This window comes from Mirounga angustirostris, unplaced genomic scaffold (genome assembly GCF_029215605.1).
Source record: "Mirounga angustirostris isolate CCGP_5_RB_7025 unplaced genomic scaffold, mMirAng1.0.hap1 SCAF_3, whole genome shotgun sequence".
In the NCBI taxonomy this organism is placed as follows: Eukaryota; Metazoa; Chordata; class Mammalia; order Carnivora; family Phocidae; genus Mirounga; species Mirounga angustirostris.
Window position 1 is genome coordinate 162,176,223 of NW_026991711.1, and position 17,252 is coordinate 162,193,474.

A 17,252-nucleotide genomic window follows, 5' to 3' on the forward strand; every position below is an offset into this window, starting at 1 on the left:
AAAAAGAACTTGAAAATTTCTGGCATTCCATCAGTAACATTTTCTCACCTGGAAAAGATAGCACTGGAGATCTTTTTGCCATTTCAAACTACACACTTGTGTGAGATGAGTATTTTTTGGTTTTTTTGTGGGTTTTTTTGTAGCTTTGACACTTAAAACCAGGACACTGCTTAAACATGAACAATGATAGGCTATTCATATATTTTTAAAATGTTTTCCCCCAGTTATCCCACTTAAGGTATGATTCTAGAGGTTTAGAGAACATGTTCATGAAGGGTTCCTAAATATCTTACTGAAGGGTAAACAACGGAATTCCACTTACATATGCTTGAGAAGGATATATTTTGAAGCCCTTAGGGCAGGTATCTATTGAATATGGTTCACATTTTTATAATAAAGCTTTTTCTAAATTCTGGCCTAATAATATTATTCTATATTATTATAATAAAAGTGATATAGTAATAAAGAGGCTAGAAAGAAATCCATGTTTACCCCACAAAATTACCAAGGTCAGATTTAAGCTTTGCTTCTTAGGATTTGTCTTCCCTTAGTTCCTACGAGGAAAATATCAAAGCATTATTGAATACTTAATAAATGCTTATGGAACAGAAATTTATAAATTAGTTGAAGGCAGTCCTGGCTCAAACCAAATTTGCCATGATTGAGTTGGTAAACTGCTATCAAATTAAAGGCAACTCTCTCTATAAGTTATAGCCTATGTTTCTATCTGTTATAGATTTATAGATTTATTTTATTACATGTTCTTAGGAGCTGCTGTTTATGCCTGAGAAAAACCGTACTGAGGCAGTAGGGGCAGGTGGCTTAAAAAGCAGGCTCTGAAATCAGACTCTCTGAATTCCAATTCTGACTCTGACACTCCAATAGCTGTGTGGGCTTGGGGAAATTATTTAACCTCCTGACCTTCAGCTTCCTCATCTGTGAAGTGGGGACACCAACAGTAGCCTACCTCACAACGTGGTTGTGAAGACTCAGTGAGGTGGTACATACAAAGTGCTCGCTGCAGTGCCAGGCACCCATAATTGTTTAATAAACATTAACTATTATTAGCATGGTTATTCTGATACATTTAATGAACAAAGGTACAGCAAAAGAGTTTCTGAATAGGTAATCTTTCAAAAGTTAATTTTTCATGTACTTGTTACTATAAAATTTACCAACTGTAATTCTCCCTTTTATTCTAGTTATGATGGATCTTAAATTTAAGAACTAATCTGATTTTTGATAGAGAGTAAGAACATATTTTGAAAACACAAAGAGTATAAGCTCTAGCAAACGTCATTAAGAATTCCTGATATCCAGTAACTCTCTTACCTGATCTTACATACCCAGGTACTGTTAGCATTTCAGTTAGTATTTGTTAAGCCATTCTTTTCAATACCTTCAGTCAGAAGAACTCCATGCTTCACTCCAAGGGCTGCTTGAAGAACAGTCTTTCCTCCCCAGCCTGGCAGTCTCTCTGGTGTTACAGAATAGGATCCTGCCTGCCACACATGGACCAGGCCTCTTTCTTTGGATCCTTCTGCTTCTGTTGAGCTACAAACGTTAAGAAAAATAGCTTAATTGTTCCTGCAATTAAAACTGTATTTTGGGGGTTCTTACTAATTTCATTAGATCTGTACCTTTTACCAGCACATGGGTGACTGGGTCAGATCGTTTAGCACACATTTTATGCTTTGGTTGGGACACAGGAGCAGATATAAAACAATTATTTACATAAAAGGCTTGAGGACAATCTAAACCCACAAATTATTTATCTCTATCTAAGAAGTAAACAAAACCTGGACTATTTTTTGACATTTTAGATTTAATAGCACAAAATTTTAAGATTCTAACTTCTCCATTTATTAACTCCTTATTTGGATAATAAAGTTGTAACATGTCCCAAGTTGGATTCTTATTTTAAAATTTTAGTTTTGAATACTAAAAAAAGTATTTGATAAGAAGGAATAGAGATCCATATTTTACTTTGCACTGAGTAAGCCCTATAGTTGTTATTTAACTTTTTAAGAATCAAATTTATATCAGGAACAGTAAAATCTTTTGTGCTTTATGTTCTAGCCAAAGAATTCTATCCATGTGATGATTCTGGTTCAAAGAACACAAGACGCCAAGCTTTATGATAATGACCATACCATAACTGCCTACCCTTCTAAGAAAAGGGCATATTAAAATATGCTGGGTTTCCTTTATACCAAGTTTCCTCTGTTGCCACTGATGATACATGCTTTTTTCTAGAACAATGATGCCAATTTTAACAAGGCACAGAAAGTTTTCTGGTTTTATTTATTTTATAATACCTAGAAATTTCTCTACTTTTGCTAAATATTCCTCTCAGTTATGATTAGGCATAACCATGGTTATATGAGAGGAAAGCCGCAAACTTAATCCAGTTTTCTAAGGATAGAAGAGGACTGCAATTAATAAGGCTATGTCTGAAGACCTGAAGTTATTTGTGAGAAAAAATGGCTTCAAAAGCTTTAAAATGATGATGACACTTTGTGCCATTTTTTTATGCATAAGAAACTAGCAACAAAGCTTATCACTAATCAGTTATATTTTATTATCTTTCTCTTTACCCATCAACATAAATGTCACTCTTCCTACTTAATAACCACAAACAAGAAAATTGAACTGAAGAGAAGCTACGCATTCGTGGAATTGCTTGTTGTGTCTTCCTAGAAGAAGGTAGAAGAAGAAATGTAAGTTTTACCTTCTCTTCTTTGAGTCCATCGGTCAGGGGGAGAACTCCATCACCAAATCATTTCTTCTTTGCGAAAAGTATATAAAGACCTAAATGGCAAAACACAGGTAAGCACAAAGAGCAATGAAAGAATACTGTGCTACTTCATTCCTCAGATTTAAAGAAAAAAAAAAAAAAAAAAACGGCAGCCCTCTAACAAGTGCACATTCACTGGGCAATAAATATGCAGTGAAACTATTTCAACTATTTCATATCCCGCCAGCCAAAGTTGAATATCTAGACTGAGCCTGCCCACTGAGCTTATAAAAATGCCTGCTGACCATCAAACGCAATGTCAAAGGAAGACAAGACTACCTGCAATTAAGCTGTACTTTGTCAGGCAACAGATTTTATTTTTTATTATAAAGAAGGAAGCTCAATCTGAAAATTCTTTTCATTAAATACTCATTTCACACATGTTAAGGGTTGCTTTTAAAATGCTTCTGGAACACATGAACATGTAAATACCAATTAAGTAAGAAAGAATTTCTAAAACTTCTTCAGTAATGTATCAGATTCAAGTGGTTTTAATTTACATTTTTCAGCAATGCACACAAAAAAATTATATTACTAAAATCAGAAAGATTTCTATTTATTGGAACTAGAAGTATTTTCCCCAAATCAACCTCAACTCGAAACCATAGTACAAAAGGCTGAAAGAAATTTGGGTTTTAAAATATCTGTTTCAAAACCCACCATTTAATAATAAAGAGCTACATGAAATTACAGTACCAATATCATGACCCATCGGTTTAGAAACTCAATGTTTAATAAAGAGACAGAAATATAAACAAGCAGACAGAGATACTCAATTCATCTCAACTAAAAATTCATATTTTTAAGGGCACCAAAACACATGAAAATACATAATAGCAATGAGGTTTTATTTGTGTCAACCATAAAAACACCCAAACCAAATGTATGATTTTTCTGCAAAGGATATGGCATGGTCACTGTACTCTGAAAACAGCCCATACCAGCAGGAGTGATGTAAGACCCATCTGTTTACTCCAGGTTGCCTGTGAATTCTTACCATTTGCCATCTGTGTATCGGGAGGAAATTGCTCTCTACCTAATGCTTATTTTAGAAAAATTCTGAATCATTTAAAGTTGGATGAAGGGTACCATGTAAACAAAACATATACCTGAATATATTTAATAAATGCTATTAATTTAATAAATGATTATTTTTTAAAATAATAAATGTGATTATTAAGTGGTACTATGCCTTGTGAGGATAATTAACCATTAGGAAAATGTACAGAGAAATTCTGAGGCCAGATCTAACCTGTGTTTATTCATCAGAGATCAAGGAGTAACTAACTGTTCCTTGATTAAAGTTAAACAATACCCAGCAGAAACCAGAGAACTTCTCTGGGAGGGTGTATAAGTACACAAGCACACTTTGCTTCCCATCACTGATTCACTGAATGTAAATTGAATTTTATCCTAGTGCCTGACAATCAAAAATGTTGAGAACCTTTTGGTGAAGTGAACAAAACAGTCAGCCTTTTTTTCCTCTTTGAGTGTCACATTTTTTGAATACAGAGTTTTCTTAAAGTAGATTTCATCTTTTGCCATATTTTTCACCACCACACATTTTTTCAAATCCAAACGGAATTAAAGCCATACAAACTGTTTTTGCAACTTTCTTTTGTTACTTACTATATATGCTAGGCAGAATAATGGTCCCCAAAGATGCCCACATCCTAATGCCAAGAACCTGTGAACAGGTTAGGTTAATGGCAAAGGGGAATTAAAATTGCTAATCAGCTGACCCTAAAATAGGGAGATTATTGGGTTGGATTATCGATGTGGTTATCACAAGCCTCCTTAAAAGTGCAAGAGACAGAAGGAGAGTCAGATAAAGAGATGTGCTGATGGAAGCATGGTCTGAGAGACTGCTGGCTTTGAAGATGGGAAGGGGGGGAGCATAAGCCAAAGAATGTGGGTGGCCTCTAGAAGCTGGAAAACGCAAGGAAACAGATCCAGAAAAGAATGCAGCCCTGCTGACACCCTGATTTTAGCCCAGTGAGACTTGTGTCATACTTTCTACCTAAAGAACTGCAAAAACAATACATTTGTGTTATTTTAAGCCACTAAATTTGTAGCAATTTGTTAAAGAGCAACAGAAAGCTAGCTAATACACTATTTCGTAGACATCTTTCTATATCAGTATTATAAATCTGTCTCATTTTGTTTTAATATGTTTGACTTCTTCCAAGAAGATAGGTCTGCCTAAGACTCAAATAGAGTAATGAGAAACAGAAATGACTGCTAAGGAAACATAACTAAAAAAGAATACTACGGCTAAATGTGGGAACCTTGTATTATAAAGTTTTCTCTCACATACTTAAATATAAGTGGCATTTACCAACTCTTATTTAACCTAACATTCTTTCTCGGGCATGAAGCCTACATTAAAAAAACAAAAACAAAGAGAAAAAAACTAACATTTCTCAATTATGTATCCATAAGAAAAAGTAAACCCGAAATTTTTGTTTTTCTATTTTTATGATTCCCCTATCAGGAAATCTTTAAGATTTGCCTCAAGCATTCAAATAGCACTTAAACTTCCTTAAACTCTCTCATTGCTTCACATTTTTGATTGTTATAAAACTGCTTAATCATGGGGCTTCTTCTGGGGATAGTTCTCTCCAGGTGAACTTTAAGGTTCTCACTCTACATTCCTTTGGGACGCAGAATCCCTAAACTCTGCTTCTTTTCTTCTGTTATATAGTAACTTCCCTTCATAGGCCTTTATTATATTAATTAGCTCTGATAAAGAAACTGTGTGATGTTGTACAGTCAAAAATCTGGGGTCCTCTTTTGCCTTGCACGGCCTTTCCAGAGATCAAGGACATCTGTAAAATGAGCACAACAGACTCAAGCATCCCCTCCAGCTCTTAAATTCTATGAGTCACAGAACAAAGCTAGATTCATATTAAGGTATGCCACTCTACACTTCAAATTATCTCCTTTACAGTGAAATGTAAAGCAATTAAACTCTCAGATGGCCCTTTAAAACAAAAGCCAAACCTTGGTTCTTAACAATCTGACTCCACTTTTAGATCCCACTGGAAACACAACTTCCTGCTACATTTAACAGAGAAATAAACTATCTTGTACAAGCAGAGGGTATGCTTTTAACACCATGATCCGAGAGTGCCCTAAAAAAATGTGGTCTAGGTGTCCGAATTATTGTTAGAAAAAGCTGCAAACTATCTACAGATCCACAAAACCTTAACCAGAAATCCAAAGTCCCCTCTCTCTGTCAAATAAATAAAATCTTTAAAAAAAGAAAAAAAAGAAATCCAAAGTCCAAAAAACTGAAAACTAAGTTTTTTCATAACTCTTTTGGTGGCAAAATCTGACTAAAACTTATCTGACAACAAACCTGACCTGCACTAATATGAGGTTAGTTTTTGCCCCTTTAGTGTGAATATTCATATATTTTGCTGTAGAAATATTAATACGATTGGGGCAACTGGCTGGCTCAGTCAGTAGAATGTGACTCTTGATCTTGGGGTTTTAAGTTCAAGCCCCATATTGGGTGTAGAGATTACTTAAAAGTAATTTAAAAATCTTAAAAAAAAGAAGAAATATTAGTATGATTATGGGGTGGTACCAAAGGTCCCAGAGAAAGTGTTACCTAATATATGGTTTATGCACATTTTAAAGATCAAAAAATTCTGAATTCTAAAATATACCTTGCCTCAAGGGTTCCAAGGAAGGGACCAGGAACCTGTATTCTATTTTTTTTTTTTTTTAAGATTGATTTATTTGAGAGAGAGAGAGAGCTTGAGCGGGGGAGAGACAGAGAGAGAGGGAGACAATCCTCAAGAAGACCCCCTGCTGAGCACAGAGCCCGACAAGGGGCTCTATTCCAGGACCCCGAGAACATGACCCGGGCTGAAATCAAGAGTTGGATGCTTAACCCACTGAGCCACCCAGGCACCCCAGGAACCTGATTCTAAAACAAACAACAATCATTTTTGGTAGGGGTCCCCAACTTTTAACTATTTTATACTTCCTTTAGTTTCTTATATGTACTTTTAACATCAACTTCATCTTGAAGAGTACACTAGAAAGTTGCATTGCTTACAAGACATTCTATAAGTGCTTTAACAATGTATTCCAATGGTGATGATTTACACTTTTCTCAAAAGTTTTAAGTCTATTTTATGGTGAACATACTCACATACAGTGCCCAAATTAATTTTGCAAGGAGTATCCTGCCTGCAAATACTCACTTGGCTCATCTTCTCAGTGGAAGGAGGAAGCCTAGGCTCTTTAATTTTATATAAGGCTGCCAATTTGGTAGAAGAGAAAGAGGTAAACAAATGAGGTGCATTGTCCTAGAACAACTAGGACTTGGTGATATATTAGACACAAGTGGGGTATAAAGAAGGAGGTATCAAAAATGATTTCTAAGTTCTGCCTTGAACAACTGTGTGTCGGTGGTACCATTTAGCGAAATGGAGAAGAGTAAAAAAAAGATAGAATTCTGAAGTAGAAGATTCTGGTTAAGATTTTTTTTTATGTTAAGTTCAAGATACCAGTGAGCAATCCCAGAGTACCTATCAAAAGCAGCTGAATATATGAGTATGAAGTTCAGAAAAAAGGTCTCAGCTATTGATATAAACTTGGAAAGGCATATGGATAATATGTGCAATCAAGACAATGCATAATATCACCGGGTGTGTATTAAGAGAATGTAAAGGAACAGGACCAAGCTGTAAGGAGCTCCTGCACCTAGAGGTTGGTTAGGATGAGGAACAAGCAATAACAACTGGGTGAGAAGTGACCTGAGAGGTGGGAGAAGCATGAGTCTATGTGTGCACATAAAAACAAAGCAGAGTGTTTCCAGGAGACAGGCCTGGTCAACTAGGTCAAAGTCACTGGGGTCTCCTAGGATGAGAGCTGAAAAGTGTCCAGTGCATATGCCAACACAGATATCAATGCTGAGCTTGGCCAGTTTCAGTGGTAGTAGGGGACTGAAAACCAGATTGGAGTAGGTTGACTATAAATGGGAGGTGAACACAAGAAAATTAAATTCACGTAAAGAATTCTTTTGAAAAACACTGTCAAAATGACAGAGAAATGGAGCTAGAGAAGAATGTGAAGATAAAGGGTGTGTTTTTTGTATGTGCGGAGCTGGGGAGATGTTGAGATAGCTGAACATGTTTGCATTGACAATGACACCAATCCCAGATGCAAGGGGGCAGAGGGAAGAACCAAAGTCCTGGACAAAGTGAAAGAGGACGGCATCTGGAACATGTGTTTGGGGACTGATCTTTCACAAGAGGAAGGGTCTACGTTTTAATAAGACAGGAAACAGACCTAGATTACAGATACACAGATACAGTTACAGATATAGACAGGAGTACAGATTTCGTGGTGAGAGAGTAAGAGTCTCATATGATGCCATCTGTTAAGTGACTAGGACTTTATAGTGTATGTGTGCTCTGTATTCTAATCTCACTCCTGGCTCCAGTCATTCTCTTTCTTTATTTTATGTTGCCATATTATATATTTTTGTAAACTGCCTTAAATCTTTTTAGGACAAGGCAGAATATAAATTTTAAAAAAATTTAATGTGGAAAAGAAATGTGCTAGTGGACTATTGATTCTATTTATTCATCTCTAGTAAACTTTATTCTCTGGATAAAGTCCTTTCCCCTTAATGATTTAGTGAAAGATAAATTTGTAAGTCATAAGTATATTAACTTTCAAAGGCTGAAATTTCAACAACACCTCACGTATTTTTTTCATCTACTATGTTCCGGGTATGCCAGTCTAAAATTTCTGTGAAAGCCAAAAACATCTTATTCTCTATTACAGCCTAGCTGCTTAACATAGTCCTGATATATAACAGGTACTCAATAAATATCTGTGGACAGACTAGGCCCACATAAATAAATGAGTTCCTGTCCTTAAGGAGTTTACATGCTATCATGTTCTGCCTTTCTTACTAGAATGATGGCTCTCTATAGACAGCACCCTCAAAGCATAGAAAAAGCCAATAAAGCTGAGCACTTCCAGTCTTATTCTCGTTTCACTTACTGTTTTAAAACAGGTATATTGATTAAAACAACTGCAATAACTGTAGCTACAAGAGTAATGATAATTGGAGATTAGAATGATAAGACATTAAGATAGAACAATAAATATAGTAAATTGTATTGCATTTTGTATCTACTGCAAAACTTTAAAATTGCAGGTGCTTACACTTTCTTTTTAAAGTTTGAATTGGCTTCATTTTCTTAAAATGTAGTAAACCAGGGGCACCTGGGTGGCTCAGTTGGTTGAGTGGCCGACTCTTGGTTTCAGCTCACTTCATGACCTCAGGGTACTCAGATCGAGCCCCCACAACATCAGGCTCTGTGATCGGTGTGGAGTCTGCTTGTGGGTTCTCTCTCTCCCCTGCCCCTAGCCCACAAGGTGCACACACTCTCTCTCGAATAAATACATCTTTTTAAACATTTTTAAAATATTGGGGCACCTGGGTGGCTCAGATGGTTAAGCGTCTGCCTTCGGCTCAGGTCATGATCCCAGGGTTGCAGGATCCAGCCCAATGTCTGGCCCCTGGCTCAGCGGAGAGCCTGCTTCTCCCTCTGCCTCTCCCCCTGCTCATACTCTCTTTGTATCTCTGTCTCAAATGAATAAATAAAATCTTAAAAAAAAAAAAAATTTAAAGATGTTGTAAAGCAGAGCTTATAGGTGAATGTAGTAAACAATACTTTAAGACACTATGGTATTTTACACATGGTAAATGCTCAATGAATATTTTCTGTTAGAGGCTCAGTCAATATATTTATATACAGATCAAGGCAACTTATGACCCAAACACCTGACTGAGAACTAATCTAGACACCAATAACTGCTACTTCCTGGATATCCCACCACCAAAGCCTTTACCAACCACTAATGAAGGCTGAGAAACACTCACCTTGCACTGCAGCAGCCTTGACAAATCAACCACCATCAAAGGTTGAGGTCACTTCAAATCCCAGCCCTCTCAGCCTTAATTGCAACACAGAAGGCAATGCCTGATACCACTATGGAGCTGACTAGCTCCTTAAATACTGACCCAGAGTTCAAGAATTCAGTAAATTAATGCACTGAATAAAGTAAGTCAGTAGGCTAGTCTAGAAAGTACTTACTACTTATAATGTTGTTACTAATGGGATAATGCACTAAGTCATTGATTCAAAATATATTATAAATTCCTGGAGGTCAGAAACTATGATTTATTCATTGGTACATTCTTGTAACCATAGTAACTACTAGGTACAAGTGGACTACATTTAAGTGAATACTCAGTGAAAGACAGCACTTCCAAATGATGTAGATTTCTAGCGCCTGTAATAAAAGTCAATATAGGACACAAAAGGAAAGTGTCTACTTATAATAGAAATTCTCATAATTTGCTAATGGTATTTCCTAACTATGAAGATGCTATTATTTCATGTCAGTTCAACCCAGTAAAGAACAGTCTCTTTCTCCTTAGTACATAGAGACAGTTTCTGGTGCCACCATGGACACTAACACTTCACAGTCTCACTCTTACGGCCTGCTAATTTCACCCTGAAAACTACTAAAACTACACTTCTGATTGTGAAAATCCTCTAGAATGGATATTACCCACCAGGGGGGAGGGGGAGTGTAAATATAGTAAAATAAATGCCCAGCAATGCCCATTTAGCTCCTTTTTGTATCCACTGCAAAATTTTTAAAATACATTCTTCCAGATTAATGAAATCCCCATGAAACATTTTGGTGGATATTATAATACTAGGAACTGAATTTCAAATTCTCAGGTACTGCAAAAATCTGTCTGTTATTACCTGATAGAGTATAATTTCTGATACAAATTGTTTATTCCTTTAATATTTTGCTACTATTCTCTTTTAAATGGCCACATTTTTTTAAAATAAGGCAATATTACAGAAATACAGTTCAAAGTATGTTGGTTTATTTTACCAATCAAAAACAAATAATACTTAACGTCATCACAGGGCCATACAACTGAACAGGGCCAAAAATAGTGTTCTGGAGATACAAGTTTCACTTTTTTGAAAGTGCTAGTAAAAGGTATTCTTTTTTTTCTTTTTTTAAGATTTTATTTATTTGAAAGAGAGAGAGAGAGAGAACAAGCAGGGGGAGCGGCAGGCAGAGGGAGAAGCAGGCTCCCTGCTGAGGCTAGTTCCCAGGACCCTGGGATCATGACCTGAGCTGAAGGCAGATGCTTAACCGACTGAGCCACCCAGGTGCCCTGCGTTAACAGGTATTCTTCATTAGGAATGAAAGGTTATTTAACTCAAGTTTAAATACTGAGGTTAAAGTAGGGATCAACTATTAAATTTACTATTCACTACTCAAACCATTTAACACATGCTCATCATGTTTACTTATTAATACCTTTTTCAGAGAGAATTAGATTTTCTTTGAGGAATAACTAGGACACGTGCAGTAACAGTATAAATTCAGTTTTACCACACTGTAATAAAATATAACAAACCCAAACTTTAAAAAGTAAGTGTTCATGACCACACGGTATCTGTGGTAATTTTGTATCTGAGTCACTCTGTCCAAATTCTTTTTAGGACTTTATGATCTATTCTGCTCCCCTATCCTTTGAGAGATCATGATCAGTGTAAGCTTGCATTCCCCAAGAGTCTCTAGAATATAAATTCCTCTGTAGCCTTTTAAGAAAATATTCCTCATCTTAAGAAAAGCATTTTTGGGGGCATCTGGGTGGCTCAGTCATTAAGCATCTGCCTTCGGCTCAGGTCATGATCCCAGCGTCCTGAGATCGAGCCCCACATCAGGCTCCCTGCTCCGCGGGAAGCCTGCTTCTCCCTCTCACACTCCCCCTGCTTGTGTTCCTGCTCTCTCTCCCTCTCTGTCAAATAAATAAATAAAATCTTTAAAAAAAAAAAAAAAGCATTTTTGCAGGAGCACAAGTCAAATAGCAAAATAAAATCGACTAATAATAGGTCTGTCTCCTCTCCTTAGAAAAGCTTTACACAGTGGAGCGGCAGTGGCACATTCTTTTCCTACTGCAGAAAGAAAAGAATTATTTTTCCACAGTCAACTACTGTGAGGCTAGAAAGTAAAATAAAGAAAGCATACTGGAAGAGAGCCCTAATTATAAATAAAAATTTTATTTTTAAATTTTTTCTATTTAATTATACAGAATTTAAATTAGAATAGAACTAAAGTAAAAAATTTTTCAAGTGCTAGTTTCACAAACTATCTTAATTATACATAAATCTGTAAAAATAAATAATGAACAAGTCCATGTCCCTACCCATCACTCAGTTCTAACAAATGTTAACATATTTTTATATTTGCTTCAGCTGTTTTTAAAATAGAAAAGTTACACATATTTCTGAAAGAGCTCCACCCAAACTTATCTCCCGGAGTTAGCCACTATTCCTAAAGTTAATGTGTCTTATTTCCATACATGTTCTTATACTTTAATGTATTTCATTAGATACATATGTATCCATAAGCAATAAGAATGTAGTAGCTACATTCTTTTAAAACTACATAAATGCATCATATCATAGACATCCTTTGGCAACTTGCTTCTTCACTCATTGTTACACATTTGAGATGTATCTGCATTGATAAGTATGGATCTAGTTCATTCTTTTTTTTTTTTTTTTAAGATTTCATGTATTTGAGAGAGAGAGACACACACAGCAAGAGAGGGAACACAGCAGGGGAAGTGGGAGAGGAAGAAGCAGGCTCCCCAAGGAGCAGGGAGCCAAACGCAGGGCTCGATCCCAGGACCCTGGGACCATGACCGGAGCTGAAGGCAGACGCTTAACGACTGAGCCACCCAGGCGCCCCTAGTTCATTCATTTTTATTAGGGGATAGCATTTCATTGCATGAATAAACCATAGTTTATCCATTTCCCTACCAAAGTACAGCTGGATTGTTCTACTTTATTGCTATTTTAAGAGCTGCTATAATCATCTTTGCTGCATGTTTGCCTGGGCAATTGCCTTAAGTTTGGTTAAGAATTCAGCTCAACAAAAATTTAGGTTGCAGAAGAACCCTGAAATGAAAGTTACCCATCCAGATGCCATTATTGGGTCTAACCACCACCTTCCTAAAAGGGAGATCATGTGAAATGAAGAACCGTATGAGGACGCTGAAGAACAAAATTTATTTAATAATTTTTATTTAATAAATAATTTTTATTTATTATTTACATTACATGTAAAAGGGAACCATGAGTTGATTAATTTGTGAAATTAATGAGACTAAAGCTGATCTCTTTGAGCATAATTCACTGGTAGCCAACTGAAACTCTATGAAACAGCCCCAGTCTTTTCCTCATAGCAATTGAGAGAACTGTACATTTTCGTCAAAAAAGAAGTCTATATTAGGGGTGCCTGGGTGGCTCAGTGGGTTAAGCGCCCGCCTTCGGCTCAGGTCATGATCCCAGAGTCCTGGAGTTGAGCCCCGCATAGGGCTCCCTGCTCTGTGGGGCGTCTGCTTCTCCCTCTGCCCCTCACCCCGCTCTCGTGCGAGCGCTCTAATAAATAATTAAAATCTTTTTTAAAAAGAAATCTAGGGCACCTGGGTGGCTCAGTTGGTTAAGCGACTGCCTTCAGCTCAAGTCATGATCCCAGTGTCCTGGGATCGAGTCCCACATCGGGCTCCCTGCTCCGGGGGAAGCCTGCTTCTCCCTCTCCCACTCCCCCTGCTTGTGCTCCCTCTCTCGCTCTCTCTCTCTCTGTCAAATAAATAAATAAAATCTTTAAAAAAAAAAAAAGAAATCTATATGAAAGAGTAACTCTACAAGAGCCCAAACAAGTACTCATTACCTCACGGATTTAAATATTTTTGCTCTACCCATGTGGATCACTTAGTTCAGCTACTTTACCAATTTCTCAGCTGATCTACCAATTGTGTGACGCAACAAACATCAAGACAATGTAAAGACAGCACCATGACATATATAGAGAAGTAAGAGATGGGTATAGGAAAATAAATGCAAGACTCAAAAGAACCATGTCAGAGTTTGTTACTATTTTATTTGTGGTTACTATGCATTTTCTTAAGGACTGATAACCTACAAAATCTACTACTCTCTTATTACTGATGACTGAATTATCTGGTTATCAACAGAGAAGAGTAACAAGAAAAAAAAAACGGTTAAAAAAAAAAGCTCTACAAGTAAAATCTCTAATATAGTTGGAATATGTGCTAGGTTTAATTCCACAAAGTTATAAAAAGGGCTAAATGATCTAGAAGTCATTAAAATCCTCACAGCACTCCTGAGTGTCTGAAAAAGGGGCTCAACCTCTTACTACATAAAAGCAGCCTTCTTTTACACCATCTCAAAAATCACCAGTCTTTACCTTTCTTTGTAGTTTTTTAACTCATACCTTACCTAGTGTCATATTAATACAAGATTATAAGAGGTTTTTACAAGTCAGTCATATTCTTCAGAAATACCTTTAAAATGGACTCAGCAATACCGCATCAAATCCATGTTTTTCATAAAAAGGGAGATTAATAGTACTCTCTCCACCTAATCACACAAAACTGAAATCATGTCAGTGAAGTTCTTAACACACTCTTGTGTCTTTAACAGTCAAAATGCCCAAAGTGTCTCAAAAGACAACTAAATTCTGAAAGGCTGAAATTTGGACAGAAGGGATTCCAGTTCACACTGCTTCAATCTACTTAAAAAAATAAGAGGCTTACCTGATGCAATTCAGACCCCACCCCCACCCCCCCACCCCCGCCATGCACCTCCACTATTTGGTACTTTATTTTCTGGATCATTATCTTTTCAAATGTTAATATTGTGGGGTGCCTGGGTGGCTCAGTCGTTAAGCATCTGCCTTCGGCTCAGGTCATGATCCCAGTGTCCTGGGATTGAGTCCCGCCATCGGGCTCCCTGCTCAGTGGGAAGCCTGCTCCTCCCTCTCCCACTCCCCCTGCTTGTGTTCCCTCGCTCGCTGTCTCTCTCTGTCAAATAAATAAGATCTTTAAAAAAAGAATATCTATTAAAAAATGTTAATACTGTGAAACAACTTTGAATTTCTCTTGCTATAACTATGAACCCTGAATACGCCGATACTAATCATAGTTTGCAAACTAAGTAATAAATTTAAACTAGGTATAGATTCCAAAAGCATCTCTTTCGCATTAAAATACCCTTACTGAACACCAAAGTTACTACAGACCAACCAGAAGTCATATTTTCTGTAACTATAAGTCAATGTTATCAGCAAATTATCTGGAAACTATCCCTTGAATTTAAAAAGTGAATTATATTTCTTTTCTAAAAATATTCAGTTCTCTTTTCCATTTAGAAAACAGTGAGTCAGTGTGGGTCATGAGATAGTGGAAGAAATAATTATAAAAATAGGAAATATGTACTGAATATTTACCACTGCCAGGCACTGTAATAAATACATGAACCATTAAATGTAAAGGTGCTATTATGAGGAAGGTACTTTAATCCTCAATTTAGAAATAAGAAAAATAATGCAGAGAAGTTAAATAACTTTCCCCAAATCAAAGAATAAGTGGATGTGAGGTCAGGTATGTCCATATCCAAAGCCCATGCTTATATTATTAAGATTAAAATATTGCAATTTACTGCAAATTTTTCACTGCCCTAAATTCTTTAAATACTCATTAACTCACAGGTCAAGTGGTCACTTGAAATCATTCATATTTATGATAAACTAGGGGGGAAAGTGGACCAATAACTTGCTAAATTTTGATACCTGTTCAGAAAAAACACACATCACACAATTTTATTCTTTAAGGCCTTTTAAAGAACATTTACAGCCACCAAAAAATCTAAAAGGCAATAAAGATCTGTGTTTGTGTTTAACAGTTACTTCCTTTTCCATCCTAGAGAGAATACTGTATTTGAATATGCCTCTTCAGCCAGTGCGTTTTTCCTCTTCCCTCATCATCAAAGCCCTAAGTAAGCAAGAGTACAATTCTGCCAACCTATTGTTGCTTGTCTCCAAAGTAGCCCTATTACCCAGAGGACCAACACCAGCGTCGGGACCGTTTCCTAATGATAGACCTATCTTACTTTCCTGTCTTCGCCTCTCAAAAGAACTTCTCACCCTCTCATGGCTCACCTGACACGCCAAAGGACTTGGTTAAACAACTAAACAATTAAGTTCTTAATTTCAAAGTCATTTTCTTTTTCTGCAACCGCCCTTTCAAACCACCGAAGCACTAGGTCCACCTTCCACCGTGATCTGCATCCTTGGGGTAAACCCTCCTGGGACACTCACCAAGGTTCGCGGCCAGGGACTCCGGTTTATGTGCTGAGCGCCCAAAGTGGGCATTCAATAAATCCTCATCAATGAGTGAAAGAAAAGGCAGCGTGGGTGGAGGCGGGAAAGGGGGTCGTGAAAGAATTTCCCGCCGCTGAGACCAATGCAGTGGCACCCCGTCTGGGGAGGGAAGCAGAGGGCGAATGGGAGAACCTGGGGCCGGGACAGGGGGCCGCGTCGGGTGCTCTTTGGCGGGCAGGCGCCGTCGGTCGGACGCAGGTTTTTTGGAAGCCGCGGGCGCCGTCTCTGTGGGTCACCAAGCGCGCTCCTGGGCCTCGGCCTGCGCCTCCACCTCTCTTTCGGACCCCGGCCTCCCGCACACAGGAAAGCCGGGCCGGGCAGCCCTGCGAAGCCAAGGGCCGACCGGAGACTCACCCTCGCTCACCTGACGCTCCACCGGCAGCACCGCAGTCTGCATCCGGCGCGAGCTTCTCAGCCCAGCGGGTCCCTGAGATCAGCTGATTCACGGGGGGCGGAGCCCCCAGGAAGGGGCGGGGCTGCAGGGCAGCGAGCTAGTGTGAAAGCGGGCCGAGATTGCCCCTGAAATAGGTGGGCTTAGACGCCGACGGCGTCTGATAGCGATCAAATTTATCCACGAGGCCTTAGGCACTGTCGGCGACGTCCTCAGGAGTACTGCCCCTCCCTCAGGACAGGGCGGAGCCACCAGTCTTAAAACGCGCTTGGACGGTGACGTAACATGGAGTCGCCGGGGCCTAACTACCCGAGAGCTTCCATGGTAACAGGTGGTGATGAAAGTGGGAGCTGCAGGCATTTTGCTGCCACCTCAAACTGCAAAAGTCAGAAGGATAAGTTCGCTATTCTTTACAGGGAAAAGGCTAAAATATCTTCAGACTGCTTCTATGGACTATACCCTAACTGTAGTCGCTTCCGCCCCCGTCGATGACGTCATCGCCAAGCGGCCCCAGTTGGTCCTAGTATCCACACTGTTGTTACTTGGTTGCAACCCCGAAAGGTGGAATGGGGTAGGAGGGAATGAATCGGTATCTTTTATGATTCCCCACAGGGTTCCCCACTGTACAATCTGAGTAAAACTAGTTGGCGTGCTCAGCACACAGTTTCACAACAGTCTGCTTGTCGCAGCCACAGCCCCACCCCGACTCAGCTCGCAGCTGGTAAGTCCTCTCAGGAAGAT

The 17,252-nt window shown here is 38.3% G+C and overlaps 1 protein-coding gene across 7 annotated transcripts in view; it reads right to left on the bottom strand.

Moving 5' to 3' along the window:
* Positions 1–16,728, bottom strand: part of ALS2 (alsin Rho guanine nucleotide exchange factor ALS2) — a 75,014-nt gene extending 58,286 nt beyond the window's left edge. For 2 of the 7 annotated variants that reach the window (XM_064586925.1, XM_045868205.3), the window contains exons 1-3: positions 16,485–16,727; positions 2,732–2,811; positions 1,400–1,554 (exon numbers count right to left, since the gene is read on the bottom strand). In XM_064586925.1, the coding sequence (XP_064442995.1) occupies positions 1,400–1,554; positions 2,732–2,751 (175 nt within the window). In that variant the 5' untranslated portion in view covers positions 2,752–2,811; positions 16,485–16,727. Of the gene's footprint in view, positions 1–1,399; positions 1,555–2,731; positions 2,812–16,057; positions 16,397–16,474 lie in introns of those variants that run through there. The other 5 variants (XM_045868206.3, XM_045868202.3, XR_008505581.2 and 2 more) reach the window with 4 other exon arrangements.
* Positions 16,729–17,252: the final 524 nt, after the last annotated feature.